This window comes from Biomphalaria glabrata, chromosome 6 (assembly GCF_947242115.1).
Source record: "Biomphalaria glabrata chromosome 6, xgBioGlab47.1, whole genome shotgun sequence".
In the NCBI taxonomy this organism is placed as follows: Eukaryota; Metazoa; Mollusca; class Gastropoda; family Planorbidae; genus Biomphalaria; species Biomphalaria glabrata.
The window spans coordinates 45,025,420-45,050,152 of record NC_074716.1 but is presented as its reverse complement, the minus strand read 5'-3'; the positions used below and the strand labels follow the sequence as shown (position 1 = coordinate 45,050,152).

Below are 24,733 nucleotides of genomic sequence, written 5' to 3'. Positions count from 1 at the left end.
AAATAAGAGTAATCTTCATTTATTTAAAATTGTTTAGAATGACGTTTAGAGACAATGTTTTTTTTTAGCCTCATCATCATAAGTGATAAGAATTAGAAGTTTCAGTAATTTCTGTAGATATTTACAATTATTTTACTAAATATATTTTCATTTTTAATATGTAAAATCTGTGGCCACACCTGATTTCTGTAGGTATCCGCGGGCCGCATAAAACACTCCGACGGGCCGCATGTGGCCCGCGGGTCGTAATTTGCCCACCCCTGTTCTAGATGATACTGAAATTGAGTCTGAGTCTAGATCTAGATCTAGCGAGACTGAAGTCAGTGAAATTCAACCTGTAAACACTGTTTCTGAGGAATATTAGAGCTAGATCCAGTAATTCCTGATGCTACTAACACTGCAAATGTTCCTAAAAGTAGTTCATTTATTAAATTAAATGATAGTGTTCAACAGGACAACATTTATTTAGATGATATGACTGGATACCGCATGTTTGATGTTTAAATTGTATTGTATTTTGGGAATCTATTTCCTTGCTCTAATTGTGAAAAGCATTGTGGTTTTCAAGCTACTGAAAGAAACACTGGACTTAACTGTACTATATCCTTTGTGTGCCTGGATTGCAAACATGTTTTTATGCTTCAAGGTTCTAAGGAAAATAAAAATTTAAGGTTTCATCTGTCTATCTTTTCCATTGGATGCCATTATGAACAAGGTAACCAATTTCTAGCAAATATGAACATGCCACCACCGGTAAGCATTACAAGAAGCAATTATTTTAGAAATAAAATATTTGAAGCCACTAAGACAGTTGCTACAAAATACAAAGAAGCAGCTGCGGAAGAATTCAAAGCTTCTCAGCCATCATCTGATGTCACTGTGTCGTGTGATGGAACATGGCAGAGGCGTGGTTTCGTGTCAAAAAATGGAGTTGCAACTGTACTTTCCGTTAATCCTGGAGGTGCTCCTAAAGTAATAGGCACATTTACCAGCAGTAACTATTGTGATAAATATTGCAAAAGCAAAAAGAAACTTACTCCTGAACAGTTTGTAGCTTGGAAAGCAAACCACGCAGCTGAATGTGACGCTAATCGCACAGGCTCTTCTGGTGCGATGGAATCACAAGGGATCCTACAGACTTTCCGACGTTCACAGAAGATGCATGGCTTAAACTATACAGGCTATTTGGGAGATGGTGACTCAAAAAGCTATAAAACTGTTGCAGATGCAGATCCACCAATATACCCCCGGGGTAAGACGATTAAAAAGTTGGAATGCTGCGGTCACGTACAGAAAAGAATGGGACGTCGACTTATGGACCTCAAGAATTCTAACAAAGGAAAAGTTTTTGAAGAAGATGGCAAACACTACAAAGGGATGGGAGGAGTAAAAAGACTTACTCAAGCAACAATTCTAAGAACCCAGGGCCATTATGGTGGTGCCATTAGAAATAATACCAACAACTTTCTACAGATGAAAATGGCAATTTGGGCTATTTTGAAACACAGGTGTGGCGACCACAGTGATTGCGGCCATTGGTGTCCGAAAGAACAAATCATATCAGTGGCAAACAAAAAAAAACTCCCCAAAATATCACTGATGCTATGAAACCAATATTTGAAGAGTTAACATCAGTTGCTCGGTTGCAAAAGTGTTTACATGGTGGCACACAGAATGCTAGCAAGTCGTTCCATAATTTAATATGTAAAAGATGACCGAAAAACCAATATGTTGGAAGAAAAAGGCTAGAGATAGCTGTTCATAATGCCAAAAATGTATAGACGCTATAAGTTTTGTGAGGTCTGTCTGTCCCTCCATCCTTCCGTCCGTCCATCCGTCCACTTAAGAACTCGTAAACTAGACAAGATATTACAAATCCGACATCATGATATTTTAGACCTTTCAAAGTTCTGATGCAACGGCTACTTTTTTTCTTCAATGATAGCTAAAATTTTAATATTTAAAATAACTTTGCAATAGAGATGGTAATAGAGCCCAACTCTTAAAGTTCGGGATTGGTTCGATTCGGTCAAATTAAAGTTCGGGTTCGGTTCGGTTCGGTCAAATTTAAGTTCGGGTTGGGTTTGATGACGAGTATAGTTCGAGTTAAATTCGGTCAGGTCTAAAGTTCGTATACGGATTCGGTTCAATATTATGATTTTATGCTACCCAGAGATCGGTCCATACAGGTTATCGGGCACATTGACAATATTATGCTGGACATAGGGTCTATATCTGCTACCCGGACATCAGTCCATACAGGTTATCGGGCACATTAACAATATTATGCTGGATATAGGGTCTATATCTGCTACCCAGACATCGACCCACACAGGTTATCGAGCACATTGACAATATTATACTGGATATAGGGTCTATATTTATGCTACCCGGACAGTGGTTCATACAGGTTACCGGGCACATTTACAATATTATGCTGGATATCGGGTCTATCTACTACCTGGAAATCGGTCCACACAGGTTATCGGGCACAATGACAATATTTAACTAGATATGGGGTCTATCTACTGCCCAGACATCGGTCCATACAGGTTATCGTGCACATTTACAATATTATGCTGGATATCGGGTCTATATCTGCTACCTGGACATCGGTCCATACAGGTTATCCAGCACATTGACAATATTATGCTGGATATAGGGTCTATATCTGCTACCCGGACATCGGTAAATACAGGTTATCCGACACATTGACAATAATTTGCTGGATATCGGGTCTATATCTGCTACCCGGACATCGGTCCATACAAGTTATCCGGCACATTGACAATATTATGCAGGATATAGGGTCTATATCTGCTACCAGGACATTTGTTCATACAGTTTATCGGGCACATTGACAATATTATTCTGGATATAGGGTCTTTATCTGCTACCCGGACATCAGTCCTTGCAGGTTTTAGGGAATATTTACAATATTATGCCGGATATAGGGTCTATATATGCTACCCGGACAATGGTTCATACAGGTTAACGTGCACATTTACAATATTATGCCGGATATAGGGTCTATATATGCTACCCGGACAATGGTTCATACAGGTTATCGGGCACATTGACAATATTATGCTGGATATAGGGTCTTTATCTGCAACCCGGACATTGGTCCTTGCAGGTTTTAGGGAATATTTACAATATTATGCCGGATATAGGGTATATATCTGCTACCCGGACATTGGTTCATACAGGTTATCGGGAACATTTACAATATTATGTTGGATATCGGTTCTATCTACTACCCGGACATCGGTCCACAAAGGTTATCGGGTATTTACAATATTATGCCGCTTATTATGTCTATATCTGCTACCCGGACATCGGTTCATACAGGTTATCAGGCACATTGACAATATTATGCTGGATATCAGGTCTTTATCTGCTACCCGGACATCGGTCAATACAGGTTATCAGGCACATTGACAATATTATGCCGGATATAGGGTCTATATCTGCTACCCAAACATCGGTCCATACAGGTTATCGGGCACATTGACAATATTATGCCGGATATAGGGTCTATATTTCTGCTACCCGGACATTGGTTCATACAGGTTATGGGGCACATTTACAATTTACAATATTATGCTGGATATCGGGTCTATATCTGCTACCCGGACATCAGTCCATACAGGTTATCGGGCACATTGACAATATTATGCTTGATATAGGGTCTATATCTGCTACCAGGACATTGGTTCATACAGGTTATCGGGCACATTAACAATATTATGCGGATATCTGGTCTATATCTGCTACCCGGACATCGGTCCATCAAGTAGGTTATCGGGCACATTTACAATATTATGCTGGATATCGAGTCTATATCTGCTACCCGGACATCGGTCCATACAGGTTAACGGGCAAATTAACAATATTATGCTGGATATGGGGTCTATATCTGCTACCTGAACATCGGTTTATAAAGGTTATCGTGCACATTGACAATAATTTGCTGGATATCGGGTCTATATCTGCTACCCGGACATCGGTTTATAAAGGTTATCGTGCACATTGACAATAATTTGCTGGATATCGGGTCTATATCTGCTACCTGAACATCGGTTTATAAAGGTTATCGTGCACATTGACAATAATTGGCTGGATATCGGGTCTATATCTGCTACCCGGACATCGGTCCATACAAGTTATCCGGCACATTGACAATATTATGCCGGATATAGGGTCTATATCTGCTAACAGGACATTTGTTCATACAGTTTATCGGGCACATTGACAATATTATTCTGGATATACGGTCTTTATCTGCTACCCGGACACCAGTCCTTGCAGGTTTTAGGGAATATTTACAATATTATGCCGGATATAGGGTCTATATATGCTACCCGGACAATGGTTCATACAGGTTATCGGGCACATTGACAATATTATGCTGGATATAGGGTCTTTATCTGCAACCCGGACATCGGTCCATGCAGGTTGTCGGGCACATTTACAATATTATGCCGGATATAGGGTACATATCTGCTACCCGGACATTGGTCCATAAAGGTTATCGGGCACATTGACAATATTATGCTGGATATAGGGTCTATATCTGCAACCCGGACAATGGTTCATACAGGTTATCGGGCACATTGACAATACTATGCTGGATATCGGGTATATCTGCTACCCAGACATCGGTCCGTAGAGATTATCTGACACATTATCTGCTACCCGGACATCGGTTCATAAAGGTTATCGGGCACATTGACAATATTATGCCGGTTATTATGTCTATATCTGCTACCCGGACATCGGTTCATACAGGTTATCAGGCACATTGACAATATTGTGCTGGATATCAGGTCTTTATCTGCTACCCGGACATCGGTCAATACAGGTTATAAGGCACATTGACAATATTATGCCGGATATAGGGTCTATATCTGCTACCCAAACATCGGTCCATACAGGTTATCGGGCACATTGACAATATTATGCCGGATATAGGGTCTATATTTCTGCTACCCGGACATTGGTTCATACAGGTTATCGGGCACATTTACAATTTACAATATTATGCTGGATATCGGGTCTATATCTGCTACCCGGACATCAGTCCATACAGGTTATCGGGCACATTGACAATATTATGCTTGATATAGGGTCTATATCTGCTACCAGGACATTGGTTCATACAGGTTATCGGGCACATTAACAATATTATGCGGATATCTGGTCTATATCTGCTACCCGGACATCGGTCCATCAAGTAGGTTATCGGGCACATTTACAATATTATGCTGGATATCGAGTCTATATCTGCTACCCGGACATCGGTCCATACAGGTTAACGGGCAAATTAACAATATTATGCTGGATATGGGGTCTATATCTGCTTCCTGAACATCGGTTTATAAAGGTTATCGGGCACATTTACAATATTATGCCGGATATCGGGTCTATATCTGCTACCCGGACATCGGTCCATACAGGTTATCTGGCACATTGACAATGTAATGCCGGATATCGGGTCTATATCTGCTACCCGGACATCGGTCCATACAGGTTATCTGGCATTGACAATATTATGCTGGATATCGGGTCAATATCTGCTACCCGGACATCAATCCATACAGGTTATCGGGCACATTGACAATATAATGTGGGATATAGGGTCTATATCTGATACACGGACATTGGTTCATACATGTGATCGGGCACATTGACAATATTATGTGGGATATAGGGTCTATATCTGCTACCCGGACATTGGTTCATACAGGTTATCGGGCACATTGACAATATTATGCTGGATATAGGGTCTATATCTGCTACCCAGACATCAGTTCATACAGGTTATCGGGCACATTGAAAATATTATGTGGGATATAGGGTCTATATCTGCTACCCGGACATTGGATCATACAGGTTATCGGGCACATTGACAATATTATGTGGGATATAGTGTCTATATCTGCTACACGGACATTGGTTCATACAGGTTATCGGGAACATTTACAATATTATGTGGGATATAGGGTCTATATCTGTTACCCGGACATTAGTTCAAACAGGTTATCGGGCACATTTACAATATTATGCCGAATATAGGGTCTATATCTGCTACCCGGACATTGGTCCATAAAGGTTATCGGGCACATTTACAATATTATGCTGGATATCGGGTCTATATCTGCTACCTGGACATTGGTTCACACAGGTTATCTGGCACATTGACAATATTATGCTGGATATAGGGTCTATATTTGCTACCCGGACATTCGTTAATACAGTTTTACGGGCACATTGACAATATTATGCTGGATATAGGGTCTATACTTGCTACCCGGACATAGGTTCATACTGTTTATCGAGCACATTGACAATATTATGCTGGATATAGGATCTATATCTGCTACCCGGACATCAGTTCATACAGGTTATCGGGCACATTGAAAATATTATGTGGGATTTAGGGTCTATGTCTGCTACCCGGACATTGTTTCATACAGGTTATCGGGCACATTGACAATATTATGCTGGATATCCGGTCTATATCTGCTACCCGGACATCGATCCATACAGGTTATCTGGCACATTGACAATATTATGCTAGATATCGGGTCAATATCTGCTACCCGGACATCAGTCCATACAGGTTATCGGGCACATTTACAATATTATGCCGGATATAGGGTCTATATCTGCTACCCGGACATTGGTTCATACAGGTTATCGGGCACATTTACAATATTATGCTGGATCTCGGTTCTATTTACTACCCGGACATCGGTGCATACAGGTTATCCGGCACATTGATAATATTATGCCGGATATCTGGTCTATATCTGCTACCCGGACATCGGTCCATAAAGGTTTTCGGGCACATTGACAATATTATGCTGGATATAGGGTCTATATCTGCTACCCAGACAACAGTTCATACAGGTTTTCGGGCACATTGAAAATATTATGTGGGATATAGGGTCTATATCTGCTACCCGGACATCAGTCCATACAGGTTATCGGGCACATTAACAATATTATGTGGGATATAGGGTCTATATCTGCTACACGGACATTGGTTCATACAGGTTATCGGGCACATTGACAATATTATGCTGGATATAGGGTCTATATCTGCTACCCAGACATCAGTTCATACAGGTTATCGGGCACATTGAAAATATTATGCTGGATATCGGGTCTATATCTGCTGCCAGGACATTGGTTCATACAGGTTATCTGGCACATTTACAATATTATGCCGGATATAGGGTCTATATCTGCTATTATGAAATCAGTCCATAAAGGCTATTGGGCACATTTACAATATTTTTCCGGATATCGGGTCTATATCTGCTACCCGGACATTGGTTCATACAGGTTATCGGGCACATTTACAATATTATGCCGAATACCGGTTCTATCTACTACCCGGACATCGGTCCACAAAGATTATTGGGCACATTGATAATATTAAGCTGGATATCGGGACTATCTACTTCCTAGACATTGTGTGTCTCTTCTTCTTATTCATCGTTCTCATTGTTATGTTGGAGTGTTCAGATGACTAGACCAATACATGAGATGAACTGCGCAGTGGTTTCCAAATCAGGGAGCTCTCCATATAGTTTTCTTTCTATTGGGTTGATTTGGGGTCAATGTCTTTTATGGGCCTCTTGGTAAAGAGAGCAGTTTTGGAGGACGTGGTCGGCATTCTCTGGTGATACTCCACATGGGCAGATTTCACTGGTTCCAATTTTGAGCTTCCAGTGCATGTGTTGTCGCATTCTGTTGTGTCCGGTCCTGAGTAGAATGATTAGTCCTTGGTCTTGTCGGGATAGCTAATAGTAAGCGTCATCTTTCTTGTGATTTGGATGAGAGCTCGTCCATTTCTCATTTTTAGCGGCCTCCGTAAGGGGAAAAATCCGCTATTAGGTTTGTGCAAAATGTCCGTCTGTCCGTCTTTCTGTCTGTCCGTCTGTCCGTCTGTCCGTCTGTCACACTTAGATCTCGAAAACTAGAAGAGATATGAAAAATATTATTTCATCATTAAATGCGGCTTGAAAAGTTTAGGTGCAACGGATACTTTTGGTTTTCTAAAAGCAAACCGTTTAATTTATAAAATTATTATGCAAGCGATGTTTTCATAAAAATACACCAATTCTAAAACAATTACTTAAATGTAAGGGAGGCAATGTTACAATATGCTAACAAAGATGTATAACTTTTGTGTATTTTCAGTATCACTAAGTCAAATATATTTTTAAAATTTACAGGAAATGTTTACAACAAATATAAATAATAGTTAAAGATGTTTTTTCTGGTCAACTAGCTTCTAAAATTAAAAGAAAACATTTCTGTTTGTTTATAAAGGCTAATAATGCACTTTGTATGTAAATATCACGCACATTTTTTAAATGGACTTTTTATGCAGCGATTTTCGTGTAGTAGCGTAACGTCTCAATGTACAATAATGCAAAACCAATTCCTTAAACTTTTTTAAAAAATCAGATTTTATTTATTTTTTGTTTAGTGCCCCCATCCGAATAAAAGAAGATTATTTTTGTGCGTTTTGTCTGTTAGTCGGTCTGTCCGTCACGATTAGATTAAAAAAACTAGAACTCTAAAAGCTATTGAAAATCTGATTTACCCTTTAATGTTCCTGCCGTAACATCTTAATAGTTTTAAGTATCTAAAAATTAATTGTTCCGGATTTTTTTGTGCAAAATTAATCAACCCAAACAAATGTTTGTTTGCTCTTCTAATTTATATTCCATTCCATTTCCATGCTTAAAAGTTACAAATACACATTATCAATAATATGTTGTTCCGTTTTTTATGTAAATAGCATATTAATGCTAAATCAAAATCTCTATACTGACTCATATTTCATTAAGTGTAAAAATGTTCCAGATATTGTTTTATAAAACATGAATTATGCTAATGATTGTTTGAAATCGTATAATTTACTAATATTACACTTATATTATTTGACAATGCGTCACTATAATTTGGTTATCTATAATTGTTCCGTATTTTCATCTTTAAACAAATTTTAAAAATATCGACAATAGGTTGTTCAGGGCTTTAAAAAAAAAAGTAATTTACTAGAATTGATTACTGAAAATTATTTTTTAGAAATTTAATTTTCTTGCTGAAACATAACATAGAAGTTTTGTAATCGATAAAGAAAGTTCCGGATTTTGTTTCTTACAAATCGTCGCTAGAAATTTCCGAATTTATTTAAAAATCTACTAACGCCAAATAATTGTTTGAACTCCCTCTTCTAATTAATAAACAAATAATCTTCTCATTTACGAAATAATGTTTTTGACGGATTTTTATGCAAAATATTTTAACTCACTACTCTCTTACAGTACATTTAACTTTCTACCTAAAACATTAAAAAATCTAATTATCGTTAATATTATGTTCCGATTTTTAAGGAAAACAGAATCCAAACACCAAAGTAAGGTATGAAAATCTCTCCACATGGCTGTAGTACATCTAATTTTTATACGAGACCATCCAAAAAATTTAATTAACGGTATTACATTTATCTGAAATTCACTTTTTCTTTTACTATTTATACAAACATCCGGAACAATCTATTATATAAACTTTTCAATTGTGTTCATACCTAAAAATTATTGCGATGTTTTGAAACGTAAAATAAAGGTTAATCAATTTTTAATAACTTTTAGTTGTTTTTTTTTAATATCAAGATGACGGACAGACCGACTGACAGACAAAATGCAAAAACAATGCGGCTTTGATCCTCTTTAAATAAATTCTATTAGAACTCAGTGCACCAATGTCTATAAAGCCTCGTTAAATATCTCGTGTAAATAAAGACATTTTTTTATGGTACCGGTAATAGCCTATTGTGAGGTAATGGAATCTTTTTTCTTTGACGTCATATGAATGGACTCTTTAAATGCAATGTTAAAAGAACGCACTCGGTGCACCAATTTATATTAACCCTCGAAAAATTGCACGTATTAATGAAAACATATTTTAGTCTAACTAAGCCGTGTGACGTAGTTTTGTTTTTTTCCTTTGACGTCATATGGAATGAATTCTTTAAATGAAATGCTAAAAGAACGCACTCGGTGCACCAAAGTCTATGAACACTCGATAAATGGCTCGTAATGATGAAGGCGATTTTTATTCTAGCTAGGCCGTGTGACGTAGTGTTTTTTTTTCTTTTGACGTCATATGGAATGAATTCTTTAAATGAAATGCTAAAAGAACGCACTCGGTGCACCAAAGTCTATGAACACTCGATAAATGGCTCGTAATGATGAAGGCGATTTTTAGTCTAGCTAGACCGTGTGACGTAGTGTTTTTTTTTCCCTCTGACGTTATATGGAATTAATTCTTGAAATGAAATGAAAAAAGAACTCGGTATAGTAATGTTTATTAAGCCTCGTTATGTGACTAGCGTTTAAAAAAGGAATGATATCTTGATTTAGATCTAATCTAGATTTTTTAAACTAGATCTAGATTTTTATTACAGTACATCTAGATCTGGATTTATATTCTAATTAAAATTATTTTAGAGTCTAGAAATTCTAGATCTAGTTTAGACTAAAATAGATTAGATTAAGATGTAGAATTTCAATTTCTAAACTTAAAGTGTAAAAAAAAAAGTGTAGATTTTCATTTCCAAACGTTTTGATCAATATTGCAATGTTTTAATATACTAAAACTAATCTACTATTTTTTATTAAATTTTAATTTACGGCAAATGAATCTTTGAAACATTATTACTTTTGACCATCAAAATTAAATCACCTCTTGAATATTATTTGCGAATATGCAGATCCGACAGGGATCCGACTTCGACGGGGGCCGCCTCTGAGTTTGTGTAACACAAACTCTCTTTGTAATCTTGTTTTTGTTTACAATTAATTTTTTTATTTCTTCTGGATAGAGTTCAGAGTTTATTTGAGAATTAGTTCTCCCACTCTTGGCGAGTGTGTCAGCCTTCTCATTTCCTTCTAGTTGTATGTGGGCTGGTATTCATTCATTGAATAACAGTTTTTTTGCTGTTGTTGTTGAGCTTTGTAAGTGCTGTTCTGAGGTTTTTAATATAAGGGGAATCAGAGTTTTGCAAGCTTTGGAGGGTTGTTTTTTTGCATCGGTTAGCAAGACAATCTGACTGTGAGGGGAACTTGGATGATTTGCTAGCATAGTAGCAGCTAGTGCTAGTGCTTCCCTTTCTGCTCTGTGACTGTCAGAGAGCTCTCCAGTTGCAATGGATTTTTTGAGTTTTCCTCCATCTGGCTATTCGATAAGTATTTCAGCTCCTCCATTTGTGGTGGCTTTATGGGATGAGCCATCCGTGTAAACTCTGATCCACTGGTTGCTAGGGAAATTTGTATGCAGAAAACAGTTTACTATTTCCTTGAGCTCTGTTGGTCTGTAATCAGATTTTCTTTTTGTGTTTTCAATATGGTCCCTTATAGTAGGAAGAGGGCTTTCGTCCCAGGGTGGTGATTCGTTATAGTGTATCGAGGATTCCAGAGTAATTTTTTCAAGATGGTGTTTCTTTTTTAGGTTTAAAGACTCCTATATGAAATTGGTTCTTTTGAGACGTTTTTTTGTGCCAGTTTTGTGGATTTTTGTTCTGAGTGGGTGCCTCTCCATGATTTCCAAGTTAGTGAATTGGGAAAGGATTTTTATTTCTCTTCTTTCATCCAGAGAGTTCAGGGCAGCGGTTTCCTCCAAAGCTCTTAAGGGTGTTGTTTTGATTGCCCCTGCCATTATCCTTAAACCAATATTTTGAACCTTGCCTATTTTTCTTAGGTTGGTTTGGGCTGCTGAGCCCCATGCTGAGGCACCATATTCTAGTACAGGTCTTACATAACTGGTATAGGTCTTTTTCAGGATGTTGTGATTAGCTCCCCAATCTGTGCCAGCTAATTTTTTCAAGAGGGATAGTCTCTGGATGCCTTTACTCTATGTTTTATCTATTTGGTTTTTCCAGGTTAGTCTCGGGTCATAGGTTACTCCAAGATATGTAGGGCTATCATTCTAAAGCTTCCTTATGTAATGTTAATTTTATTGTTTGTTGTTTTGTTGACAGTGAGAATATGGTATATGTTGTCTTTTTTGTGTTAATGGACATGCCCCAGTGTGTGTCTATATGTAATTAATCTTCATTACATTCTTATCTTTCATTCTTTCAAACGTTTTTTCTACCCTAGAATACTCTCTTCCTATAATTAGTGAAAGGCAGTATACACACCCAAGGGACAGCTAGGGAGTCTGGGGGAGTCTGTAAGCTCCCCCAGTGGGGTCCGGGGCGAAGGCCCGGATCCAAGCATTTTTTTCGTTATTTTAAGCTTTAAAAAATGCATATTTTGAGGTATCTACAGTGCAATTAGCCTGCTACTCTTCCGCTAAAAAATCAAAAACTAAATCTTCTATTCAGTAGAGTCCAGCGACTGGTAGAAAAAGGTAAAATACTTTAGTTTTTGTATTGGAGGTGGGAGGGAGGGAAACCACAAAACCCCGTTTGGCTACGCTCATGAAATTTGGTGACTGTAGTTTGCTTAAGTTGGCTGCACTGGGGAGTAAAGTAAAGTTTCCCTTTCAGACAATGGGATCTGAGGCCAGTGATGGTTTGAACTCCACCCTTCTCGGCTACGCCAATGTGATTTATCATAGATGTAATCATAATTTTATTCAAAATATATAAAGTTTGATAACGCATCGAAAACTGGATGTATGCTTTCTTAGGCTTACATAATGTATTCTATTTATACATGTATGTAGTCTGAAAACTATAAACACTACAATAGCAGCCTTAATGAGTTTCAAACTTGTTGGTAGTACTTATAGATTACAGACGTTTCTTCAAAAAAATAAAAATAATTAGGTCCTACGCATTGCATTTCACGTGTTAATCTAGTCATGCATGTTGATGTGTGACTTAAAATATGCTAAGTCATTGGTTTTCCTGGCTGACTCAGGCAACCCATTCCTTTAAAGTGGTATCACCACAAATACAAAACTCCCTACATTGCTCTATGACTCAGAAACATGGATAGTGTACAGTTAACATGCAAAGAAACTGAATCACTACCACGACTTGTCTGTGAAAAATACGGAATGTCAAATGGCAAGACAAGATACCAGATACTGAAGTCCTTCAAAGAGCGGGTCTGCAAAGCATCCACACAATCCTGATGCAGTCCCAGCTGAGATGGGCAGGACACGTATGCAGAATGGAAGACCACCGCATCCCTAAACGACTCTTGTATGGCCAACTAAGCGAAGGAAAGTGCTCACAAGGTGGTCGAAGAAAGCGCTTTAGGGACACCCTCAAAGCTTCTCTGATAGATTTAGCCACCTGGGAGACAGAGGCACATGACAGAGCATCATGGCGTCGCGCTGTGAAAACTGGCGCACAGGTTGCTGAGGAAAAGAGAACCAAGCTGGCAGAAGAAAAACGCCAGAGAAGCAAGGCCAATGACACTGGCTCTAGCTGGAATAACCTGCCTAGTGTGCGGCCGAACATTCCGGGCTCACATAGGTCTCACCAGTCACACGAGGAGACATAAATCCCCAGTGCAAAGCCCTCAGCACCCTGGATGACAAAGTGGTCATAATCGAACTACGATGGACGAAATATATATATATATATATATATATATATATTCCTTTACCAGATAAGAGAAAGCAGAACGGTTAGAGAGGTACTTCTAGATTTGAAAAGCTCTTGCTTCGTCCTAGTACATTCTCAAAAAACGCGATTTGTATATGAATATATTATTTAAAATATAAATGATTCTAAATCTCCTTTCATTAAATATCGGATGTGACAGCGCTATATAAATTATTGTAATTATTGTAATAATTTTCATTATTAATGATTTCATACTAAGCATAAGTTTGTCATTAATCATAACTGTATAAATGTATTATTACAAATAAACAACAAGAAACTTACTTTTTTACTTTTCATATCGCAGAAACTAGAACTTTATACGGTTATACCCATATTAAGCTATGAATAAGTTGAGTGGTTTGGAATTTCACGGCTGCGTGTATGTGTTTAAGTTAACTTCTATTAAGTTTTGTTAAAGAGCTAATTGTCTCCCCTTTTGCCGCGTTATATCAATGTTTTCCTCTCCCATCCCTCTTTTTCGTTAACATTCAATGGAACCATTAAAAGACGGGTGAGGGAAGGAGCAAAACGAAAATAGGAGTGCCATCAAAGGTCCATGCCGACCAGCAAAATGATCAGGCCAAACACAGTCTTAAAGACATCAAAGTAGTGTTAAAGGCCATTCCGCTCGTGCATAGCAGAAAGTACGGTCTAACGTTTTACAAATGATAACACGTACAGTGTATAGTGTAATTCTTAAATTTTGTTCTTGTTAAATTTCAAACAAAATCAATTGTAACAATAATTTAAAAAAAAAACAAGAAATAGTGTTCGGGCCTTTGTGTCTTGCTGCTGTCACTTTTTTTTTAAAGTTGTCTGCATTTAATTTTTTTTTTCTTTGGTCGCGACCAGACCGGCCGATTTGTTACCGCCCCACCGGGCATTTGCCCGTTTGCCCATATAGCCAGTCCGCCCCTGTTATCCGGCAAATTAACAATATTATGCCGGATATAGGGTCTATATCTGCTACCCGGACATTTGTTCATACAGTTTATCGGGCACATTGACAATATTATGCCGGATATAGGGTCTATATCTGCTACCCGGACATCAGTCTATACAGGTTATCGGGCACATTGACAATTATATGCTGGATATAGGGTCTATATCTGCTACCCGGACATCAGTCTATACAGGTTATCGGGCACATTGACAATATTATGCTGGATATAGGGTCTATATCTGCTACCCTGAAATCGGTCCATAAAGGCTATTGGGCACATTTACAATATTATGCCGGATATCGGGTCTATATCTGCTACTGGGACATCGGTCTATACAGGTTATCGGGCACATTGACAATATTATGCTGGATATAGGGTCTATATCTGCTACCCGGACATCAGTTCATACAGGTTATCGGGCAAATTGACAATATTATGCTGGATATCGGGTATATCTGCTACCCAGACATCGGTCCGTAGAGATTATCTGACACATTGACAATATTATGCTGGATATAGGGTCTATATCTTCTACCCGGACATCAGTTCATACAGGTTATCGGGCACATTAAAAATATTATGTGGGATATAGGGTCTATATCTGCTACCCGGACATCAGTTCATACAGGTTATCGGGCACATTGACAATTTTATGCTGGATATAGGGTCTATATCTGCTACCCGGACATCAGTTCATACAGGTTATCGGGCACATTGTCAATATTATGCCGGATATAGGGTCTATATCTGCTACCCGGACATCGGTCAATACAGGTTATCTGGCACATTGACAATATTACGCCGGATATAGGGGTTATATCTGCTACCCGGACATCGGTCCATCAAGTAGGTTATTGGGGACATTGACAATATTATGCCGGATATAAGGTCTATTTCTGCTACCCGGACTTCGGTCTATACAGGTTATCGGGCACATTGACAATATTTTGCCGGATATCGGGTCTATATTTGCTACCCGCACATCGGTGTATAAAGGTTATCGGGCACATTGAAAATATTATGCTGAATATCGGGTCTTTATCTGCTACCCGGACATCAGCTCATACAGGTTATCGGGCACATTGAAAATATTATGTGGGATATAGGTTCTATATCTGCTTCCCGGACATCAGTTCATACAGGTTATCGGGCACATTGAAAATATTATGTGGGATATAGGGTCTATATCTGCTACCCGGACATCAGTTCATACAGGTTATCGGGCACATTGAAAATATTATGTGGGATATAGGGTCTATATCTGCTACCCGGACATCAGTTCATACAGGTTATCGGGCACATTGACAATAGTATGCTAGATATTGAGTCTATATCTGTTACCTGGACATCAGTTCATACATGTTATCGGGCACATTTAAAATATTATATGGGATATAGGGTCTATATCTCATACCCAGACATTGGTTCATACAGGTTATTGGGCACATGGACAATATTATGCTGGATATAGGGTCTATATCTGCTACCCGGACATCGGTCCATAAGTTTATCGGGCACTTTTACAATATTATGCCGGATATCGGGTCTATATCTGCTACCTGGACATCGGTCCATACAGCTTATTTGGCACATTTAAAATATTATGCCGAATATAGGGTCTATATCTGCTACCCAGACATCAGTCCATACTGGTTATTGGGTATATCTGCCACCTGGACATCGGTCCATACAGGTTATCTGACACATTGACAATATTATGCTGGATATCGGGTATATCTGCTACCCGGACATTAGTTCATACAGTTTATTAGGCACATTGACAATATTATGCCGGATATAGGGTCTTTATCTGCTACCCGGACATCGGTCCACACAGGTTATCGGGCACATTGACAATATTATGCTGAATATCTGGTCTATATCTGCTACCCAGACATCGTTCCATACAGGTTATCGGGCACATTGATAATATTATGCCAAATATAGGGTCTATATCTGCTACCCAGACATCAGTTCATACAGGTAATTAGGCACATTGACAATATTATGTGGGATATAGGGTCTTTATCTGCTACCCGGACATCGGTCCACACAGGTTATCGGGCACATTGACAATATTATGCTGAATATCTGGTCTATATCTGCTACCCAGACATCGTTCCATACAGGTTATCGGGCACATTGACAATATTATGCCGGATATAGGGTCTATATCTGCTACCTGGACATCGGTCCATACAGGTTATTGGGCACATTTAAAATATTATGCCGAATATAGGGTCTATATATGCTACCCGGACATCGGTCCATAAAGATTATCGGGCATATTGACAATATTTTGCCGGATATCGGGTCTATATCTGCTACCCGGACATCGGTCCATCAAGTAGGTTATTGGGGACATTGACAATATTATGCCGGATATAAGGTCTATTTCTGCTACCCGGACTTCGGTCTATACAGGTTATCGGGCACATTGACAATATTATGCTGGATATAGGGTCTATTTCTGCTACCCGGACATCGGTGTATAAAGGTTATCGGGCACATTTACAATATTATGCCGAATATAGGGTCTATATCTTCTACCCGGACATGGGTTTATACAGGTTATCTGGCACATTGACAATATTACGCCGGATATAGGGGTTATATCTGCTACCCGGACATCGGTCCACACAGGTTATCGAGCACATTGACAATATTATGCTGGATATAGGGTCTATATTTCTGCTACCCGGACAATGGTTCATACAGGTTACCTGGCACATTTACAATATTATGCTGGATATCTGGTCTATCTACTACCTGGAAATCGGTCCACACAGGTTATCGGGCACATTGACAATATTTAACTAGATATCGGGTCAATCTACTGCCCAGACATCGGTCCATACAGGTTATCGTGCACATTTACAATATTATGCTGGATATCGGGTCTATATCTGCTACCTGGACATCGGTCCATACAGGTTATCGGGCACATTGACAATATTATGCTGGATATCGGTTCTATATCTGCTACCCGGACATCGGTCCATACAGGTTATCGAGCATATTGACAATAGTATGCAAGATATAGAGTCTATGTCTGCTACCCACCTTCTCCCACAACTCTCTTTGATCTAGGAGATCACGCGGATCAATACGCCCCTCGGCACTCCAATGTGCGATTACCTTCTCGAGTCAACTTCACTCACGTGAGAGATAATCTTTAGCCTAGGACATTTCCTGTTTCCGTCCACCACTCCCGGACCTTTATAAGGTAGACTAAGTCAAACCAGACCCGCTCATTTCTCTCTCGTTGGCAATATCACTGCCTGGTATGGCAATCTGAGCATTAAAAATAAAATCAAACTTTATAGAATCCTAAATGCTGCTGGCAAAATCATTGGCAAAAAACAAACCCTATTTTGGCAGTTGTTTGAGACAAACATCTATAAAAAAGCTAATAAGATCCTCGAAATAAAGAATCACCCTTTTTGGCAGGATTTTTTATTTTACCATCACAAAAGAGTTACAAGACACCGATAGCAAAGACAAACAGACACAAACACTGTTTTGTTCCCCTGGCAATCAAATCATTAAATAAGAACAATCTAGTATAAACTTTGTCACAAGTAAATTATGAGTGAGTCTTGTGTGAATGTACACTTTGGTTTCTTATAGTTATAATGTTTTTTGTTTGGTGTAATGCACAAATTGTAAGACAAATTTTCATACGGAAAATAAAGCTTATTATTATTATTATTATTATTATTATTATTATTAATATTATCTCATTTATTCTTACTCTTAGAGGAATACCTGGTGGTAAGCCGAACTTAATCACAGTTCCACTTAATTACTTTGTGTATATTTCTCACTGGATATAATCATGTGTATTTTAGTATTTCATTTATACTTAATTAGTGCATTGTGTATTTCTCACTGTCGGAAGTAGAAAACATAAACATGTCCTATGTATATATTTATGTATTGCATTAATCTATTAATGCTACGTTGCTAAATTGATCGTTGATGCAACCATGTATATATTTGTACATCTTATTTTATTTCCTTTATCTCGGCTGACCGCCTTGATAATATTTACTAGCGGACTAATACTGCGCTTAGAAAAGAGATGAATTATCTCCCCTTTTCTCATTCTACTTTGACGAGAGTTGCGCCCCATTCAAGCTCGCTCCTTTCTTTATGGCCGACGGCCATGTGTAAACAATAGCGTCATGGTCGCTGACCACCGCCCATTTCTCCTTCCCCCCCCCTTTTTTTTTCTCTTCCAACTTGTGTTGTTTATTTGAGATTATTTTTCCCCTTTTATGTACATTTTTATATTGCTACTATCAGCGATCTATTTCCCGATTCCATGTGTCATGATCTCCCCATTGTGCTCAAAAGCAATTTTCCAATCTGACGAATGCACCTCAGTCGAGGGCATCAATAAGATGCATGAGAGGCATGTCCTAACTTGTCTTTATTTATCCGCAGCCTCCCTCAGGTGTCTGCCTATTGCCTATTGGCATTGACTGCCTATTTGCTATTGCTACTGCCTACATTGATCTACTCAACTATTTGCTTGGACCATCTGCCTATTTATTCGGCGTTGTTTGACGGCCACTCAATCGTTTATGTACTTAGTGCTATTCAGCACTGCACAACTGCCTGTGTACTTAGTGCTATTCAGCACTGCACAACTGCCTGTGTACTTAGTGCTATTCAGCACTGCACAACTGCCTGTGTACTTAGTGCTATTCAGCACTGCACAACTGCCTGTGTACTTAGTGCTATTCAGCACTGCACAACTGCCTGTGTACTTAGTGCTATTCAGCACTGCACAACTGCCTGTGTACTTAGTGCTATTCAGCACTGCACAACTGCCTGTGTACTTAGTGCTATTCAGCACTGCACAACTGCCTGTGTACTTAGTGCTATTCAGCACTGCACAACTGCCTGTGTACTTAGTGCTATATAGCACTGCGATCTACTACTTGGCGCTATCGGCTCTACTTGCCTAAAGTTCTACGTATTGGCTTCTGAAGTCTTTGCACTTAAGATCATGGAAAAAGAAAAAGGTACAGTAATATGTTGTTTTCTTTTCAAATAAATATAATAAAATAGAATAAAACCTCTTTTTATTACCCTCGGCCCTTAAAAAGAATGTTAATTAAAAAACAAGACAAAATAATATAAGTAAATGAGAACAATACAATAGATACCTATATGTGTCTCCCTTCCTGACAAAGCTTATATCATCTCTATCTGAATGTCTATCTATATGGGTGGAATCTAGTACACGTAATCTCTACCCTATCAGTTTCCATTCTCCTATTAAGATAAATCTTTGCACAATGTTTCGTGTACGCGAATTAGTAAAAATCAAAATTAACACATTAATGAATCATAATTAGTTAATATGTTTTTATAGAAAAGGTACTAACCTTAGGGGGAATAAGCAGAGAGTTAAATATTTTGCTAATTTTTTTTCCTATATGTAAAAATCTATATCAAATAACTTGTTCTGTCAGTATTTCTGACTCTCTGTCTGGTAAAATGTGTGTACACCTTATTTCTCCCACATCCATTCTCGGATCAAATTGAAACTACGCTCAATTATTCATTGACAAAGACGTGACATGAATCACTAAAAAAATACGTAACCAATTCAACAATTTATTACTGGTAATCAATTATCTTGTTAAATAGCAACAAGGCAAACTAATTCACAAATATGTCTAAATTTGATGTATTTAATCCCCTTAAATTATTGTTAACGCTATTTCTTCCTCACGCATTGGTTAATCAAAACAATACTTTAAAAAATTATTTGTTGTACATAATAAAACAGGAGGCATGGTGGTTGAACTGTAAAGCGCTTGGTTTCCGAACCGGGGACCGGGGTTCGAATTCTGGGGAAGACTGGGATTTTTAATTTCGGGATCTTCGGGCGCCTCTGAGTCCACCCAGCTCTAATGGATACCTGACATTAGTTGAGGCAAAAGTAAAGGCGTTTGGTCGTTGAGCTACAAAAAACAGATGACCTTTACATCGTCTGCCCTATAGATCACAAGGTCTGAAAGGGGAACTTTCTTTTTTACTTACATAATAAAACATGAATCAATAAACACAAATACTCAATTAGTCAATTTATTATTGGTAATTAATTATTTTGGATTTAAACATTGACGCTAAATGAAACCGGAAAGCTGGGATATAATTCTGTATTGTTAAGTTTCTTTTCTTTTGTATTGAAGGTTTGCAGCTGGATTTTTTGTTATTTTTTGTTTTTATTTCTTGTGAGGGTTTTGAGTGGAGGGGAAAATTTTCAGAAACAGATTTCTGCTGGAACTCCTAAACAAGGCTACCGCAATGTTTGATAGTTTGAACAATAATTTTAATGTAGCCATTAGACACTTCGATTGGGAATATGGTAGATTAGTACTCCTCAATAATTAATAATAGTAGCCGATATATGTCCTATTTGATACCCATCAATAACTTTATTCAGATAATTTTAATAAGACATAATAGACATTTGTTCCTACAGAGAGACATCTTTTATGTCAATCAAAAATAAAACTCTACGTCGCGCTATGGTATTAAGGTTCGAGCCTTCGTGAAGACTGGGATTTTTTTAATTTAGGGATTTTAAGAGTGCCTCTGATAAGTACTTGACATTGAGAAAAGTTAAGACGATTGGTCATTGTGCTAGCCACACTAAACCCTCATAGAAACATAGCATTTACCGGATTACGTGATTGTGATTCGCTTTTACACAAAAGTTCAGTTCATAATTTATCATAGCTTTGGTATGAGATGCTATCATATGCCATGGGTAAGTAAAAAGGCATAACCTTTAATTTATATATATATCTATATTATAAAGTAGAATGTGAGGTGTATGTATGTATGTATGTATGTTACTTATAGACATCAAAACCGCTTGACCAATCTTGATAAAACTAGGCAGGAATGTTCCTTGGGTACTAACTTAGACCGTAGTGTGTGTATTGTAGCCCTAAAACAAACGTAAGACCCTCAAAAAAAATAAAGTTGTCCTACTCTATTACAGCTACAGTATTTTATGGATCTAGGCCATGTCTACAATGTTGACATGAGAAAAGATCGAAAGGATTTAGACCTAGATCTAATTTTAAGAAATACACTTTGCGCAGATAGTTTTTTACTTTGACACATGAAACTACAAAGAAGATCCATTGATTTCATTATATAATAAAATTAACCTTCAATTTTGTGTTTCAAAAGCATTTTTTACATAAATTAGTTCCTTATATCTGTGACTACAGATTTCCTGACGAACATTAATTCATTAGACAATACCGTAATGAATCGCGTACTAAATATTAATTCGTTTAATTGTTTACTTTATAATCCCATCCCTAGATCTAAAACTCTAATTCAACTCTAAGATGATAAAACTTCTCTTCGCACAGATAGTTTTATACTTTAACACTTAACATATTAATTAAAGTCCATTCATTTCATATTTTGATCAAATAAACATTCAAATTTGGTTTTCTAAAGCTACATTCGTCTACGAGAGCTGCGAAGCCAAGTTGAGATAGGCCTAGATCTATATTCATTCATGAATCGCGTACTAAAAATTATTTCGTTTAATTGTTCACTTTATAATCCCATTCATTGAACAAAGCTATCGCTCTTTTCGTTTTTAATAGATAAGAGTGTATCGATTTCGGGTAAACCCATCTTCGCAAAACTAATTTTATTTTCGTAGCGAAAAAGAAATAACGTGAAAGGATCATTAGCTACGTTTAACATACATCTAAATCCAATCCACTAGATTATTCAAAAGCATTTTTTACATAAATTAGTTCCTGATATCTGTGACTACAGATTTCCTGGCGAACATTCTTTCATTAGACATTATTACCAAATGGTTACACATTAACACATCTCTCTACTGAGTCTATTCCTAGGCCTAGGTCTAAAACTCTTATTGAACTCTAAGATGATAAAACTTCTTTTATGCTTTAACACATAAACATACTAATTATTGTCCATTCATTTCATATTTTAATCAAATTAACATTCAAATTTGTTTTTCTAAAGCATTTTTAATACATTCGTTCGCTGTTCGCTAAATAAAGCTGCGAAGCCGTGTTGAGATAGGCCTATATTCATTCATGAAAAAAGGTCACGCATGCGCAACTCAGAATGAACTCTATAAAAGCCCATTTTTAACTCTAAATTAGTGTAGATTTAGATCTATGTCTACCTAAAGATCTACTTTATTCTTTAACACATGAACATACAAAATTAAGTCTATTCATCTCAAATTTTAATCAAATATATGTAGGCCTACAAGCAAATGTTTTAATTTCAAAAAATGGATTTAAGCCTATTAGCTATTTTTATTTGATAACTTCATTCACACTATTTTTACATTGACACATTCGCTTTACTTATTACATTATTATTTCGTTTAAATGTGACTATATCGACAGTAATGCGAAAATAAAGACCCGCGGGTCGCGGGTAACATAATTCTAGTATATATATAAATCTCATCATTTTTTCTTAAATAAATATCACACGAAACATTATCCACAAACAATAATAGATAGACACGATATTTTAGCCCTAATTTGTGTTATTTGGTCTATTCTAATTAGAACACAAATCTAAGATCTACATAAATATTGATGATGTAAAGGACATTTTAGACGAAAAGGACGTAAACAGCACTGGGGTTTACATATTAGACATAAGAGAAGGTTTGATTCAAAAGAAGCTAGTATCACCAGATCTTCAACTTGTGGATTTGAGGGAATTTCTTGTAGCAGCATGTAAGAAAGACACATTGGAGGTAGTCGCGAATGATGGTAAATATATTATCAGTCTAATTTTGTTATTGCTATTAATTTTTTTTTTCTGTTTCGATTTCGTGTTGTATTCATTTTATTTTAAATTTAAATACAAATTATTCAATGTCTTTAAATGCGACAATTTTAAAATAAATGTAACACATTCTTTAACAATGTTATATACATACATATATGTATATATATATATATATACATATAATATCTTACTTTCTTTCATTCATCATTATCTACAATATGAAATACATGGTCCTGGCCATACTTTTATTGACTCAAAATCATTAATTATACAACTTGCTATCAATGATAAAATGTGAAAATGTAACCTGTTCTTTCTTCAATAAGGCCTAGGACAGGGGTCGGCAACCTTTGGAGTCGGAAGAGCCAAAAATTACAATTTACAAAATTTAAAAGTTTTAAAGAGCTAAAAAGTTTTTTTCTTGCCAACTAGAAATAGTACTCACACAATCAATTTTTAAATGAAAGCAAAAAAATTTTTTATTTGTATATAAGTATTGTTTTTCCACAACAAATTGTATAACATATATATGTATATATATGACAAACATTAGCAATATTGGATAATTATTTTTATTATTTCGGTGACAACTAAAGCATTTAATCATAGACTTACAACACTAACATGTACTTCTATAATAAACAATTGAGCAAACAAATTCAATGGGAGCGATGGCTTTGCAAGGTTTTAGCAAGTTTGGATACATTTGTTTTATTTTCTAACATGACTTCCTCTGTTTTCTTATTTTACTTTTAATTCTATTCATGCAAGAGAACGCTCGCAGGGATATGTCGAGGTCGATCCAAAGATAGTCAGCACTCTAAAGTCCAACATTTTCACATCAATGTAGCAATCTGGAAGATTTTTCTATGCGCCAAATCAACTTGCGGAATTTTTTTTTAAAGCTGTTCACTTTTGTTGCGTTACATACATTTCTGGACGTTCAACTATTCCAACTTGCTCCACAAATCTTTACTTTTTAAATCGAGCAATTGCATTTCTAGAGATCCGGTATCAATTCCAATTTGATCAATGTGGATTTCGTTACTATTTGTGTTGAGATGGTGTACTACGAATGCTAGAATGGTTTTATTGGTTTTGAACTGCTCAAATCTGTCAAGAAATTCATCTTTGATTTTTTTTATAACTGTGCTGAAGTAATTCGTGTCAAAAGTTGCACTGATTTTATCACGATACTGCTTTAGACATTGAAAATGAAGTAACTTACCGCTCTGAATATCTTCTGCTAAAAGAATTTTTTTTCCATACAAATTCTACCAAAAACATTGACTGGGTT

The 24,733-nt window shown here is 37.1% G+C and overlaps 1 protein-coding gene across 2 annotated transcripts in view; it reads left to right on the top strand.

Annotated features, from left to right (window-relative positions):
- LOC129926988 (uncharacterized) overlaps positions 1 to 24,733 on the top strand; it is a 51,369-nt gene that overhangs the window by 4,642 nt on the left and 21,994 nt on the right. For both annotated transcript variants that reach the window (XM_056033986.1, XM_056033985.1), the window contains exons 2-3: positions 19,045 to 19,628; positions 23,208 to 23,417. In XM_056033986.1, coding sequence (XP_055889961.1) covers positions 19,613 to 19,628; positions 23,208 to 23,417 — 226 coding nt within the window. In that variant the 5' untranslated portion in view covers positions 19,045 to 19,612. The remainder of the gene's footprint in view (positions 1 to 19,044; positions 19,629 to 23,207; positions 23,418 to 24,733) is intronic.